This window comes from Lagenorhynchus albirostris, chromosome 6 (assembly GCF_949774975.1).
Source record: "Lagenorhynchus albirostris chromosome 6, mLagAlb1.1, whole genome shotgun sequence".
Classification (NCBI taxonomy): Eukaryota; Metazoa; Chordata; class Mammalia; order Artiodactyla; family Delphinidae; genus Lagenorhynchus; species Lagenorhynchus albirostris.
Genome location: NC_083100.1, coordinates 51,108,986 through 51,124,259, shown reverse-complemented (window position 1 = coordinate 51,124,259; position 15,274 = coordinate 51,108,986). Strand labels below are relative to the sequence as shown.

At 35.9% G+C, this 15,274-nt stretch overlaps 1 protein-coding gene across 10 annotated transcripts in view; it reads right to left on the bottom strand.

Moving 5' to 3' along the window:
* Positions 1–15,274, bottom strand: part of PDE1A (phosphodiesterase 1A) — a 288,873-nt gene that overhangs the window by 10,075 nt on the left and 263,524 nt on the right. For 4 of the 10 annotated variants that reach the window (XM_060152505.1, XM_060152504.1, XM_060152514.1 and 1 more), the window contains exons 14-21: positions 11,157–11,273; positions 8,075–9,195; positions 5,106–5,976; positions 3,461–3,611; positions 3,109–3,260; positions 2,312–2,413; positions 1,519–1,589; positions 665–738 (exon numbers count right to left, since the gene is read on the bottom strand). In XM_060152505.1, coding sequence (XP_060008488.1) covers positions 11,200–11,273 — 74 coding nt within the window. In that variant the 3' untranslated portion in view covers positions 665–738; positions 1,519–1,589; positions 2,312–2,413; ... (3 more) ...; positions 8,075–9,195; positions 11,157–11,199. Of the gene's footprint in view, positions 1–664; positions 739–1,518; positions 1,590–2,253; positions 2,414–3,108; positions 3,384–3,460; positions 3,612–5,105; positions 5,977–8,074; positions 9,196–11,156; positions 11,274–15,274 lie in introns of all 10 variants that reach the window. The other 6 variants (XM_060152511.1, XM_060152508.1, XM_060152509.1 and 3 more) reach the window with 6 other exon arrangements.

Below are 15,274 nucleotides of genomic sequence, written 5' to 3'. Positions count from 1 at the left end.
TTGTATGAATCAAAGCAGTGGAACAATAAGAACTTTACAAAAATTACTTGGAGATGGTTGAACATCTCTTAAAGAATTATAGGAGAATATCTTCTCTCTCTTCTTTATGTTTTAGAGGCTAGCACTTGCCAAGGCATTGCAGTAAATGGGTGGTTTCCCATTACATTTCCCCTGCAGAGTAAATTCTGTGGATGTGTTTCCCTAATCGTACTAATTACATTACCAGATGTTGCTCTCACTTTCTTCTTTGCCCTAATGGGACATAGATTTCCTATTTTGAAATTGTCACTTATTTGTTATATTTGTCCAGTGTTTTAAACATTATGTGGGTCCTTTATTTGCTTTTGAAAACATTCAACAGTCTAAAGATTAAAATTTTCCCTAATCGTACTAGTTACGTTACCAGATGTTGCTCTCACTTTCTTCTTTGCCCTAATGGGACATAGATTTCCTATTTTGAAATTGTCACTTATTTGTTATATTTGTCCAGTGTTTTAAACATTATGTGGGTCCTTTATTTGCTTTTGAAAACATTCAACAGTCTAAAGATTAAAATTTGACATGAAGGCCAATTATGACTAAGATAGGAATTATATTACTCATTACACTACTACTAACCATGCTATACTAGTATAGTTACCCTGGACTTCTGTATGATACTAACCTTGAGCTATCCATTTTCATTGTCAGTATAAATAAAGTTTTCATAGGAAGTAGTTTATTGGAACTGGTTGATATCTAAATGAAATTAAAAAAATAATTTTTCATAATATGGGCAGAAAAGTATTAAAAATTAGACATTATCATCATAAACCACCAAAAGCTGTACTGGTATAAAATAATTTAATGCAATATTTTGAGAAAAATACAATTGTCAAAATCAATACATTTTTACTTAAGTCATAAAAATCTTTTTTTCATTGTGTAATGTGGAGTCAAAATTTTTTTCTATTGAGGTATATATGTGTGTGTGGAGCCTCTATATGTATGTATATAAAATACGTATGTGTACAAATATATATGTACATATATATAATGTAACCACACTGAAATAAAAAAGGAAACTTTTTTTAAAGAGTGAGAAGAGATTTAACCCATTTGCTATTAAGCACAGAGAATTAAAACTTTTTAAAATAAATACTTCCCTAAGTTATCATTTCCATGTTATTTTCTATTAAGGGAAAGCTAGGTGGGAAAGCTAGAACAAACTAGACGAAAGGAAGAAAGGGAGGCTACCTCAACGGAAAGGTGAAGGGCTGTGGTGCCAGGGGAGATGGAAAGAGAAAGGAGCCAGAGGGAGAGAGCCCCAGGAAAAGGCGAGGCCAGCTCCTTCTCTCTCCCCATCCCTGGCCACACAACTTGCTCTTAGTAAGTTCCTGCCCACGGCTGCCAAGTCATCTCCATCTGAATGTGTCTTTTGCACCAGGGTTATTTCTAGCAGCCCTCTTGTCTCTGGTGGCTTGGAAGATTATGGTTTCAATGTTGACCCACTTGGCTTCTAGATGGCATCTGACTTACCACATATAGTGGATGCATCTGCTCTTCTCACACAGTTTCCACATTATCAAAGTTCCTCTCCGTTTTTGTTTCTGCCAAAGAAAGGCTTTTTTATTTTGCTGATAAGGACTCTGTGAAATGCTGGGGTTTGCTGGGGTGTGTGCCTGCAGTTTTTGTTGTTGTTGTTTTATTTATTTTTTTGAGAAACTGCTATTGTTGCTTCTAAGTGCACCTGGATGGTCTAATCATGTGTTTTAACATGTCATCCAGGAAGTCTAGAAGTTATTGTTATTTTATCTTTATGCTAATATTTTTCTTTTTAATATTTGCATTTAAAAAATTTCCCTAAAATCGAATGTCTATATGATATATATCAATATAGCTATCTGTCTCTCTATATATATCATATATATTGACATGTATTTCAATATATCTATATGTAGTTTTGTCTTTCTAAAGCAAGGACATAAATGCTGAAGTCAATGATATGATCTCTGTTATAAAACAGCTGGACTACTCTCTACATGGAACAACCTCCCCATTACGCGGACTTCTAGGATATTGCTACTGAAGTCAAAACCGTACAACTATAAGCATGAGTTAATTTTAAAGGAAGAAGGTGGAGCTCCTGGTAGATTCTTATTTTTATAGTTCATACTATTTCAGTTTTTTAATGTGTCAGTCAATATTCTTAGCACCTTACATGGGCCATTTCATTTAATCGTTCTAATAATCCTATAAAATAGGTACTCTTACTATCTCCATTTCATTGGTGAGAAAATTGAGGCTTATACAAGATCACAGAAACCATTACCGACAAAGTCTGAAACTGAACTAAGGGCCAAATTCAGTCCTTGGGTGAGATATTTCTTGCCTCAGGTCTTCCACAGAAGAACTCAATGAGAAATAACAGCATCTGGATAAATATAAAATATAAATATAAAATATACAATAATATTGTGAACTTTGTTAACTGAGAACCAACAATGTGTCAAGTACTGTCTAGATCCTTCAAATATTCTTCATTATTATTTTATCACTCCATCAGTCTTTGTGGTGAGAGGTTAGGTTAAGCTTAACAACTACCAACTACCAAGGACAATTGAGGTCACTGTTGCTCCAAAGCTTGTATGGTCCCCATTATTAATCATCAAGGCTATAGGAAATCAACCAGGAAATGCGAGCTTTTCTCCTTAGCAAAGTTGGTAAGATTAGTTACAGTTAATATATCTCTGCACCAGCAGACCCATCTCCCAAGGGTAGACATGAGACAGATGGGGAGACAATGTTTTTCTCGTATAATTCAGGTTTGCTTTTAGCATGCTATTAAGAATTAATTAAGAATTGATGCACTCCCCATTTGTCTGCTCTGAGGAAAAACATAAATGGTTTCTTGGAATTATGTAGACCTGAAGTGTTTGAAAAGTGAGTCTCATTTTGATTGAATTAACTAGAGATGTTCTCTGAAAGGATTAACTCAATCATATATCAAACATTTAGGACAAACAAGAATAAGCTTTTCCTTCCTGCCTTCAGTTATTTATTCATATTCATTTACTCAACAAATATTTACTGAATACCTACTATATGTAAGGCTAAGCGCTTCTTTACCTTAAAATCTGGCAGCAAACATATGACATGGGGAGCTGCAAGTTTCCAGCATGGAGGGGTATGAGATGCGTTCGTCCAGAAAAGAGGATCTGAGAGTTCTGACCAGAGTGATGTGAAGAGGCTTTCTGGGAGAGCTGGCATGTGTTCAGGTCCTTGGAGGAAGGGGGGACAGTGACAGGTAAAGATGGCAAAGGGAGCCGCAAGATCCATGCAGAGGAGGCGTCCTGTGCAGAGGCATAGCAGAGATCCAGGAGTAGTGAGCGGTGTAGCGAAAGCTATGGCAAAAAAGATAGCTGGGGTTAGACTGTGAAGGGCTTTGAGTATTATGCTAAAGGGTTTAAACCTTACTCACATGTAGGCCTGTGGTTCTCAAAGTGAGATCTCCAGTCCAATAGCATCAGCATCGCTTCAGGCTCTACCCCGGACTTATCGCATCAGAATCTCTGAGAGGTGGGGCTTAGCATCTGCGGTTTAACAGACCCTCCAAGTGATGTTGATGCCTGCTACAGGTTGAGAACCAGTGCTGTAGTCAGCCTTGCTAAACTGCTCTGTGGGCCATGAATGGGGGACAGGGGTACTGGAAGTCATCATCTCCCTTATCCTCAGGGTAGCTACACAGGCCCTGGAGAAGCTAGAGCTCCTAGCGATGACAGCCACTTACACTAGCAACCTCTCTCTTTCATGCTAGGGTACACACTCCTTGATCTGAAAAGGAAGCAGGTGTCGGCCCAGGGGCCAAATCTGCCAGATGGCCTGTTTTTGTGTGCCACTCCTGTCCCCCAAGTTAAGAATGGCTTTTACATTGTTTTTATGTTTGGCTTTTACATTTTTAAAGAGTTGTAAAAAAAAAAAAAGGAAAGGAAGAGAAGAAAGAAGAAGAAAATGAAGAGGAAGAAGGAGGTGGACGAAAAGGAGAGGAGAGAGTGTGATGGAATGTGGCCTGCAAAACCTAAAGTATCTACTTCCTGATTCTTTATAGAAAAGGTTTACTGACCCCTGGTGTAGACAGGGAGAAACTGTTTTTGAGAAGAAGAGTGATAGGTCCAAAGAATGAATTAAGGATATTTAATATAATAACAGTATGCAGAAAAGAAAAATTGAAAAGAGCTAGAAGCAGAGAAGCCAAATGTGGAACACAAGTGAGATCGTAAAGATCTAAACCATGCAATGCTGTTTGAGCAGAAAAAAGGAAATGGGTCTTTAATACTTATAGAAACAATATAACTTAACTTTCAGTTGACCCAAGTGCTATGCCATAGCAAGGTTCTCAACAACTGGAGAAATCATAGACTGTGTCCAGTTCAGCAATTTCTTGGGGTTTGGTTTGGTTTAGTTTTGAGGGAGTAGGACAGTGTTGAGAGCATGAACTCTGGAGCTCTTGTCTAGTGTAGAGGAAAAAACCTAATGTCTAAGTGCTTAGTGGGTGTTTCAGATTATCTCCACAATATTTAATTATTGCATAGAACAGTGATATGTATAGAAATCAACCAGTTATCTTCTTAAAAGGCCAACTCCAGTTCAAAATTCTGGATGGGGCCTGAGATTCTTCATTTCTAAGACGTTCCCAAGTAGGGACCACACTTTCAGTAGCAAAGTTCTAGACTGAACACCAGTGGTTATTTGAAAAGCAAACTTTTAAGGTCACATATTAAGCATGGGAAATAATTCCTCCATCCACAGAAATCAAAGGCACCTCTTCTGCCGTAATACATGATTTAATTGGTTATCAAAGCACACCTGCCCCTGCAGTTGGTCACTGAAAATTCTGTCCTCTCAGAGCGGTAGTTTTTAGGGACAAGTGCCTGGATAGAGAATAAAGCGTAGGATGGAATAAAGGTTAGAAAAGGAAGGTAATGGATACAGTGGGTGGAGAAGACAGGACCAATCCTCCCATAGTGGCCAGGGACAGTCTATCTAGTGGTTTGGGGAGCCACACTCCGACTTCGAATCCAGGGTCCTCAACTTAATAGCTGTGTGATCTTACACAAATTATTTACCTTCTTCTGCCATGGTTTCTCATCCATAGATGGGGATAACAAATCCTCAAAGAGCAGTTAGTTACAGGGAGTAAAAGAGATAATGTCAGAAAATAATGTAATGCAGTAGTAAGACTGTAATAAGAACTAAATAATTGAATCTTTAATTATCAGAGATAAAAAGGTATCAGCTTGAGATGCAAAGGAAGCTCTCCAACCATCACAACTGGTAAGGAAATAACCTAGAAATTTATTAATGTTACTAAAGGACAAATAGCCCCCAAAAGAGCTTTAAATATACATGTTGGTCCATACATGGGATTTGTATCTTAAGTATTTGGAATTCCCTCCAAAGAAATTGCATGTATGTAACGTGGGACATCATTAGGTGCTTGTTTCTTGACTCTAAAATGTTATGTTTTCATTGTAGTTTAAGGCTTGTACTAAAGGATGGATAAACTTTGTGATATTTAGGAAAGCAATTAAACAGAAGATACAAGGCTTAACGTAGCTTCCAAAGGAAATATGTGTTTTATACCTACATTATACAAAATTAAATTATTTTCAAAATTAAAATGTGGCTTTTGAAAGCTTTTTGATATTAGGTGAAAACTTATCATGGAATCACATTTAAAGTAAAAAGTTCAGTTAAGTGTCATGTATCTGCTGACTAGATAAATTTCTACATTTTCATCAGATGCTTTAGCATCACAGAGACACAGCCTGAGAGGTGACACATATTGTACCGATTACTCTTAATTCAGTTAATTAAAACTCTCTAGGTCTTCACCTTGACTTGACACTCTTTGCTTCTTTATTATTCTCTGGTATTACCTTATTCACATTGTCCTTCTTCACAGAGCTGTCCTTTCCACTGTGCTTCTGTCCCATCCTACACAGATGTAGTAGAAAGAAAAAGAGGTCTTTGGTATCAGCATTCTAGGACCAATTCCAGTCTGGAATCTGCTGCTTGAGACCCACATGGCTTTAGACAAGGCTCTTTCTCTGAGACTTCGTTTCCTTACTCATATTGATACCCACTTTGCTGGATTATTGAGGATTAGGGATAATATTTGTTAAGTGTTTACCTGGAGCCTGTACATAGAAAATAGGCAATGAATATGAGCTTTTGTTTATTATTTGTTACTGAAACATCAACTCATGTGCCACCCATTCCAAGAAGTCTTCTTGGAAGCCCTGAAGATGGAGGCAGGTTTTACCTCCTTTAATACCCGGAGGTGCATTTTACTTGCACGTGGTTACTTTCACATGTGGCATTTTAGTTATTCATGTGTATAGATTATCTCCTTTATAAAATAGGAAATTTCTAGAGGAAAGATTCAGGTTTCCATAATCCTATATGTGCCATGCATCTAGCCAGGAGTATGCAAATAATAGGTGCAATAATAAATGCTCAGTGAACATTTCTTTCATAGAGCAAAAATCACTTTCTGATTGAACTCATATCAACTTTCAAGATGGTGTACTTCTGGTTTTCCCTGATTTTGCCAACTTTTCAATGCCCCACCAAATTGAATTACATCAGGCACCAAATGGTTCATGATATTTTCCCTCAAGTATGATTTATTTAACAATCATATACAATAGGAAATACAGAGAATTACAGCAGAATAAAAACACAAGAATTGTAGCTTGTCATGTTAAAAATTAAATAAAAGAGATACCAGCTAAATAAAGAGGCATATGAAATTGTTAGATATATGTTGAGTAGCTGAGGATACAAATGCAAAGCAGGCCATTTAAGGCTCAGCAGCCGAATTCATCCATCCCTCTCTTTAGGATGGATTCAACATTGATGTTGGCAGAAGGGATGGGCACTGGTACCCTCTGCTCTGACTTCCCGCTAATTAACATGAGTTAGTGCCTGTCTTAGAGAGAGGAAGGAAGGAATAAGGAAGATACAAAGGAGAGCAGGAGAGAAGGGAGGGGAAGGAGCAAAAGAGGGAGTGAGGGAGGGAGATTAGGGGGAAAAAAGTGCATCAATAGCGTGACAACTCTTCTGAAGAGATGGAGCGAGTTTTCTCCACTCCCCTGGAAGTTCCGTCACAGCGCTTTATAAATTACATAACCTGGAAAATTAGGTTAAACCCCATATACAGAAAATAATGACTTCATTATATTCCTCTATTTTTTTTAGTAATAGTCTATATATCTTAAAGTATTAATAGGAACAAAGTGGACATGTTTCTTATGACAATTAAGAAGCAGTGTTTCAATTTATTTCTCTGTTGAGAGACTCTATAGCTTTACTGAGAGACACCTGGCTCAAATAGGAACAATAGTAATTAGACTTCCCTGACAGTCATATTCTAATCTTAAATGCAGAATATTTTCTAGCTTGTAAATAGCTACCTTAAAAAAGACATTAAAAGCAGTAGTTGCAGTTTCTCCATAAATAGAAATAAGAAATCCATTGTAGGACAAAAAGTCACCATGATGTACGTATCTATAAATTTCCCCCAACACATCATTATAGATCAATCTTTACTGCTTACATTTAAAATATCAATTGCATTATAATGTCTATGATACAATTCAATTATTTAGCTGTGTTCTACATATGCTTCAGGTGAAACAAAATCTAAGGAACTTATTCACAGAACATTTAAAAGCATCTTATACACAGTCTATGCACAAATATATCTTAAATTAAAATGCATACCTAATATGCATATAGAATATGGCTTACACATGAAAAGAGATCTAAGTTGTGAGTTATAAAATCCCACTACTTAGACTTGAAAGCTTGTGATTGCATCCATTTCTAAAATATTGCTTAGCATTGTGGAACCCAGGGAAGAAGCATGTGCAACAGAAAACTCATTAGGATGGACAACCCACCTTCACTTTTTTCTTTAATTGATGGCTACTCTTAATTTTTTCCACCCAATTCTACCATTCACAAAGACATATTCGCTTAGTCTCACAATCATTGAAGAGTTTGTACAGTGAAAAGTTACAACACCTACTTGTGCTTGACCTTTCTTGTCAGCTAATAACAAATAAATATAGCTCTTCAGTTTGGAGCAAAGGCAAGGCTCTGCACATGCTCAGGCAAAACATGACAAGGAAGCAGAGTCTCCAAGGGTTGCAGTTTGTTTCTGTGTGGTAAAATTATAAACTCATGTCAAATAACATTATCTGTACAGAAAAGTGTGGGATTCCATTTTCATAGACATTTTTGAATACACACACAGACACGCACACACACACACTTCTTGTCACTTATCCCTTGGCCTGTGATATATTTTGTTACATCCTGATGGGATCAACACCCCAGAAGGCAAATTCCATTCTCAGTTCTAGTGTCTGTCTCCAACAATGGCTGGAGGTTCTTGTCATCTTGGATCGTAGGCAATGTGTGACTTGCATTGTGATGACGCCCATGTAGGTGATGCATTAGTGCTTTGAAATCACAGGGATGGAGGCAGGCTGGTCCACTGCTTTCAGGGGCAGGTTTCACTGTGGTTTCCCAGCTTGAGAGCTACAATGAAGAGTTCATCAGGTCACAGAGCCAGGGCTCTGATGCTCCATTGTTGTTATAGGGCTTCAACCACAGCTTCTGAGCAGCCCCGGCTCTCACTTTGTTCCCATGTATTTAAAATAACAAGGACAATCTAAATAGCCTCAGAGCTGCAAAAAATATTTTTCTATAATTTTGTTTTTGCTTTCCTTTTACTTAACATCTTGAAAAATTTACTGTAGTTACAGCACTCTGTATAAAACAAAGCAAGAAAGTCAAATTTTAAAATGCCTCATCTTCTGCACACATATTGCACAGTTGCCTATGCAGTAACTGGGTTCAAACTGATGAAAAATTAAAACTGTCCAACTTTTTGTCTTAAAAATTTCTCTGGCTTGATTGAAGAAGGCCAAATTGTGGAGGAAGAGCAATGGCAGAAGCACTGGCCAAAATCTCTGGTAGCAACTTTGAGTGTATTTATTTGGCTAGAATTACTAGTTCAGAATTTATGTTCTTCTCTTATATGAGTCCATGAAATGGCCTGTTTCCAAGTGTGTGTTGAAAGAGGAGAATATAGGTTTGTGGAAAATTGAGGATTTAGGATATTTTAGTGCTGTTCTCATTATCCTGAAATAAAATCCAAATGAAAATGAAGATCATGTTTTAGTCACATATAGGCATCAATCACTGAATGGCAATTTCATGTTGGACTTCATATAGCTTGTAAAAATAAGAGATTTATCAGTAGATAATAGATATTCTTTAAATCAGTTGGAATTCTTCCTGTCTCTTCTGTGTGTGCGTGCGTGCGTGCATGCGTGCATGTGTGTATTTATGTATCTTTAAAGTTTGGATGGAGGGTATGCAGAAAAATTGCTGTAGCTAATATGAGACAATATCTTTAAATTGTTTAATACAGAGCTGGTTTTTAAAATCTCCATCAACTTTGTGGCTTGATTTCTATTTACAATTCCTATGTAAAATAGTAATCACAGTCACTAACTCTGGAATTGTTGATAGGACTAAATGAGATAATACATATGAGATGTTGATCACAGTGCCTGACACTGATAGTTGTTATTAATGAAACTATTATTATTAATTAAAGAGTCTTACAACTAACTCAAGAATACTGAGAAATGAATCATCTTAAAAGTTAATCACAAAAAAAAAAAAAAGCTGATCACATTTTAACTGTGTCATATCTAAAACAACATTTAAGGAGCTACTGATAGTATATCAAAGGCTTGACGTGGTACCTGCAGCATTTTCTCTTGTCCCTACCATCAAGGTACAAGATAGCAGGACTCATTTTTATATTTTTTTTAAGGAGATACTAAGAGATTTCTAGTATAAGAAACACATTCCTCCCTTCTAACTCCCTTCTAACTGCCTGCACCTTCTCTGTTGGTCCAAGACAGTAGTTCTCAAATTTAGTGTACAGAAATAGCAGTAGAGTGAATTATTAAAAATTCAGATTCCTAAGGCATCACTCCCAGAGTTGGTAATTTGGTAAATCAAAGGTGAGCCCTAGAAGCTGATTTTTTTTTTAAACATCTTTATTGGAGTATAATTGCTTTACAATGGTGTATTAGCTTCTGCTGTATAACAAAGTGAATCAGCTATACATATACATATATCCCCATATCTCCTCCCTCTTGGGTCTCCCTCCCACCCTCCCTATCCCACCCCTCTAAGTGGGCACAAAGCACCGAGCTGATCTCCCTGTGCTATGCAGCTGCTTCCCACTAGCTATCTGTTTTACATTTGGTAGTGTATATATGTCCATGCCTCTCTCTCACTTCATCCCAGCTTACCCTTCCCCCTCCCTGTATCCTCAAGTCCATTCTCTAGTAGGTCTGTGTCTTTATTCCCGTCTTGCCCCTAGGTTCTTCATGACCATTTTTTTTTTTAAGATTCCATAGATATGTGTTAGCATACGGTATTTGTTTTTCTCTTTCTGACTTACTTCACTCTGTATGACAGTCTCTAGGTCCATCCACCTCACTACAAATAACTCAATTTCGTTTCTTTTTATGGCTGTGTAATATTCCATTGTATATATGTGCCACATCTTCTTTATCCATTCATCTGTTGATGGACACTTAGGTTGTAGAAGCTGAATTTTTAAAAAGGGAATCATTGATGCAAATGTCCACGGATTTTAGCAAATATTGATGTTGTTTCATAATATGTACTTGCTTTGTTATTATCACTCAGTGTAAACATTCATATTTCCTACATGATGTAGAAAAGGAAATTGGTATAAAACATTCATATTTCTTTTATGGAATAGTGGAAGAAACCAGGATTAAACCTCCCCATAGGATGGATATAGCTTATTATTTTTAAAGGACTAAAAGGCCTCAGTAAATATAATTTTTATGGATGAATAAGTCAAGAATCCTTTGAAAAGGTAAATTTAAAAGTTAAATATTTAAAGCTTACCTGTTAATGTTTTGCTCCAGAAAACAGAGATTTAAAAGAAGAATCCAGGAGGACATATAAGTAAGATAACTTTGTTTCTAATGATATTTTACAAACCATCCACTTCAGAAATAAATTTCTCATCTAAAAAATAAAATTACCTCTCATGTTTAAAATGACAGAAGCCTTTAAGGTGTTTCAAACCTATGAATGTGTCTCAGCATGTTTTTCTTCGGCACTTACTAGATCTTCTGAATTCTTATGAAGATCAGGCTCACCTAAAAAATAAGCAAACAAATAACAAATAAACAAAAACAAAATAGGTCTGAGGAAAAAAACCTAATAAGGTCAGGAAACTAAAGCAATTAGGAAAATGTTGAAGACTGGATTTTACAATGGATCTGTGGCACATTTCTCCAAAGATACCAAATATTTTCTTTTCAGCTTGTGGATTTATAGAGTATAACAAATCATCTTCTGGTGGTTATACAAATTTGTAAAGTTGCAATTTAATCTGGGAATACAGAAATGAAACAGATGAAACATGTTTAAATATGCTTTAAATCAAACATAAAAATTATGCATGTTTTCCCCAAATATTTTTAATTGAAACAAATTCTTTGAAACAAACCCTCTGATGTTCAGTGTCTTTTATCACACATTGCTTAGTTGCTATGAATTTAAAACAAATGAGTACAAGAGAATGTAATGTTTAAGATAAGTCATCATCTGCCAAAACAAACTATTGGAATTTATCATCTTAGAATCACTCGGCTTCTATATAAACCTTGAAAAAAATTAGCATGGAAAATGTTCCAACATTTCTAGAGAGGTTGCAGAGAATCTATCAAAAATAGAAACGTAAAGCAAAATGTACAGATAAAAGAGTCTTATTATATAAGAAAGTTAAAAAATGAGCAGAAATTAATTTTTGGGTCAATTATGATGCCTATATATGACTATATATGACTATATGACTTGCTATTTCAGAAAACAGTCATATATGATAGAATGTTCTCTCCATCTGAAATTTGATTGAAAATATACTAACAATTAAACTTTGCACCAACTGATTTTGAGATCATTTCTCCAACAATTATATAATTATAAAATTAGTGAACATATAGAACTTAGGGAGTATTATCACAAAGCAAAATTATTTTGTCCCTTACTTTCTCTTTAAAATATATTCAGTGGGAGAAACTTATCTTCTGTCCCAAGTTCAATCTTTCAGAGAGTATCAGGACTTTTCCAGTCATTCTTAGTTAATAAAAACATCGTGTGATAACATTAAAATGCCAGTGTCTTAGGTCTGGTCACATATAATACACATCAATCTTAAAACAAAGATAAAACTTCTTCCCAACCTTGGGTTTGTTGCAGAGCTTAGAAAGGGTGGTGATGGAGGGGAGGGCATGATTGATGTTTCTTTCATTTCCTGTTTGCCCTCCCTCAACTGGCTACCTTGGACTCCTGAGCTGGAGCAAGGGAGAGAAGAAGGCTAAGAAGAACAGCAAAGTTCCTCTATGACTAGTACTACTGTAGGATGGCTTTGCACTCACTAGACCAGGCAGGTGTTTAGAGCTGACTCTATTCTGTAAGCACATTCATGGGCTCTCCAGGGACCTCTTGCCAAGACCATGGCTGGAGACTTAGCACAACCTTGGTATGGACATATGAAACTCTGGTTCCTTTACAATGTCCACAGCCCCTGGAAATTTGTTGGTACATCTCCAGCTTCTGTCTCCTGAGGTCCAATCATGCTTACAAATACAGGTAGGTTACATTTGGTTCACATGGAACATTCACTAGGCCTTTATTCCTATAAATTACTTGAGAAAAGGCTGAAACCTATACAGCTTCCTCTTCTTCAGCTTATCTGTCACCTTCTAACCTTTTAGACCTCTCACGTAGGAACTAAATTCCATTCCCAATATCCTCCTAACTTCAAGCTCTCCAAGGGTGAAGCTATCTTCCTTTGATCTGAGGCGAAGAGGGAAGCATTTCTACATCTTTCCCAATAGCAGAGAACTCATTAAAGAAATCTTTTTCACAAATTCTATTCTAACCATCAACAACCTGGCCCTTTCAATTGTTTGAATTGGGTGAAGGTTATAAGCATCCTATTATTGACTTTTGGATCTTCTGTGAAATTTCTGCTTCCCAAGTCAATTTGTTTCTGACATTTCTGACATATAGTCTTGGCTTATACTTCTGATTTAATATCGTGTTACTTATAACTAGATTATAACAGAACAAAATAGACTAGAATAGAATGGAACAGAGTGGAAAAAACAGATTGAATTAAAAAGAAAGGAATATAAGTAATTAACTAATTCTCTGTTTCTCAAAAATTTTGAGAATCTTTTACAATGGACAAAGAACACTGAGCTTTACCAATAATCGAATGCTCTTACTTCTAGTGGATAAAGAACTCACCAATAACAAAACAGTGGAAGAGGAGCAAAATGGCAAATGGTTAAAATGCAGCAATTACAAAAAAAAATCCCTAAATGTTACGTAGACTACATCCAAGAGTAATTCCATACATGCAATTAGAAAAGTAGCAACTTAAAACTATGACCAATTCAAGACAAGATTTTTGAAGCACTGGAAAAAAAAATATTCCTTGAAACCATAAAATTCCAGGTGTTTTCAGGGGCAGGTATACAACATTGCCAATCAATCGCGTGGCAGCCAGAATGCTTAGGAAAATACTGAATTAGCAAATTCAAATCACATTACTTTTAGTTAATAAATCTTTAGTTGTAGAAGCCTTTACAACTAACTTGGATTACTTGGAAGTAACCCTTAGGCTTTCATAAAAAAGGGTTACTTGGAAGGGTTACTTGAAAGTAACGCTTAGGCTTTCATAAAAAAAAGAAAGCCATATCATTCTGACAGAAAAGAAGAACTGATTTGCATTTTTCAATTCATTACAGATCGTCTTAGATAATCTTCATGACCCAAGAGTGATCTGTGTAAAAGACCTTGAGAAGCATCCCTAAAATCCAAGGTTCCAAACATTTTTGAATCAGAGTCCTCTCTTTTAGTTTGATGAAACGAATGACCTCCTTAAAGTAAAAGTCATAAATAAATGAAATGAAATACATGGGATTACAAGGGACTTCATTTTTATTAAAATACAATTATCAACATCTTTAAGTAATCCTTAACATGTGATACAGTAATATATGTGCTTCTTTACCAATGAGTTAAATAACAAGGTCTAGCTGCAGGTCTATCAGCTGAGTAATTTTGAAATAATATCAAATAATACTTCAAGGTATCCCCATGAATTTAAATATCTTATGAAAATATTGATGATTTCTATTGGTGACAAACACAAATACCCCAAGTGTTACTCTGTGCATTTTTGCCTGCAAATGAAGGAAATCCTAAATTTTAGTTAAAGGTTAGTAAAAAAATCACTCTCCAAGTGTACAGGCTCTATCTATATAACCTGGGTTAAAATCTTTGATCTAGTCTAACTTTATTTTATGGGTAAGAAACAGGCCCAGAATAATCAAGTGATTTACTTCAGTGTAGATCACAAATAGATAACCTGAAGTAAAAATTATTGGCTTTTAAGTCACTATTATGTCAACAAGATCCATAAATTGACCTAGGAATTTCATTTTACTGAAGAGATTTGCAAGTTCCCATACATAGGAAGCTACACCTTAGGAATGAATGCAATGGGTTTGTTCAAAGCAGGTGCATAGAAGCTTAGTTGATAGCCAGGAAAAAGGCAGTGAAAGTAAGGAAACTTGGATAATTCTGTTCATCTCAAAGAGCTTTTAGGTGTTCATCTAACTGTTGAAATTTGAAAAAAGTAATTTGTAAAATGATGGAAATATGGTTTTTGCTTTATAAACACAGTGTAAAATCAGAAGGGTGCAAGGAGGGGATAGAGGTCATAGGAGGGACAGATCTACACAAATAAACAAAAATCCTTTAAATTTAGCTAATCTAAATCTTAGCCTGCAATTTGAGCTCACTATTATTGTATTAGAATCATAATATGTTAGCTTTGTAGATGATATAAATAATACTTGCAGAGAATAATGTAAGGCACATGATCAGCTGGGTATTAGAGACTCCAGTTGTCCAGTTAGGTCTTGTTGAACTAGTATTTAAAAAATAACCTGCTAGGATAAATTATTATACAATTGAAAATATATCAGTAATAACACTTTGTGAACAACTGCTAGGTGGTGGGCACTATTTTAAGTGCTTCACTTATCTTAATTACCTGAATCTTCACGGCAAAGTGTAG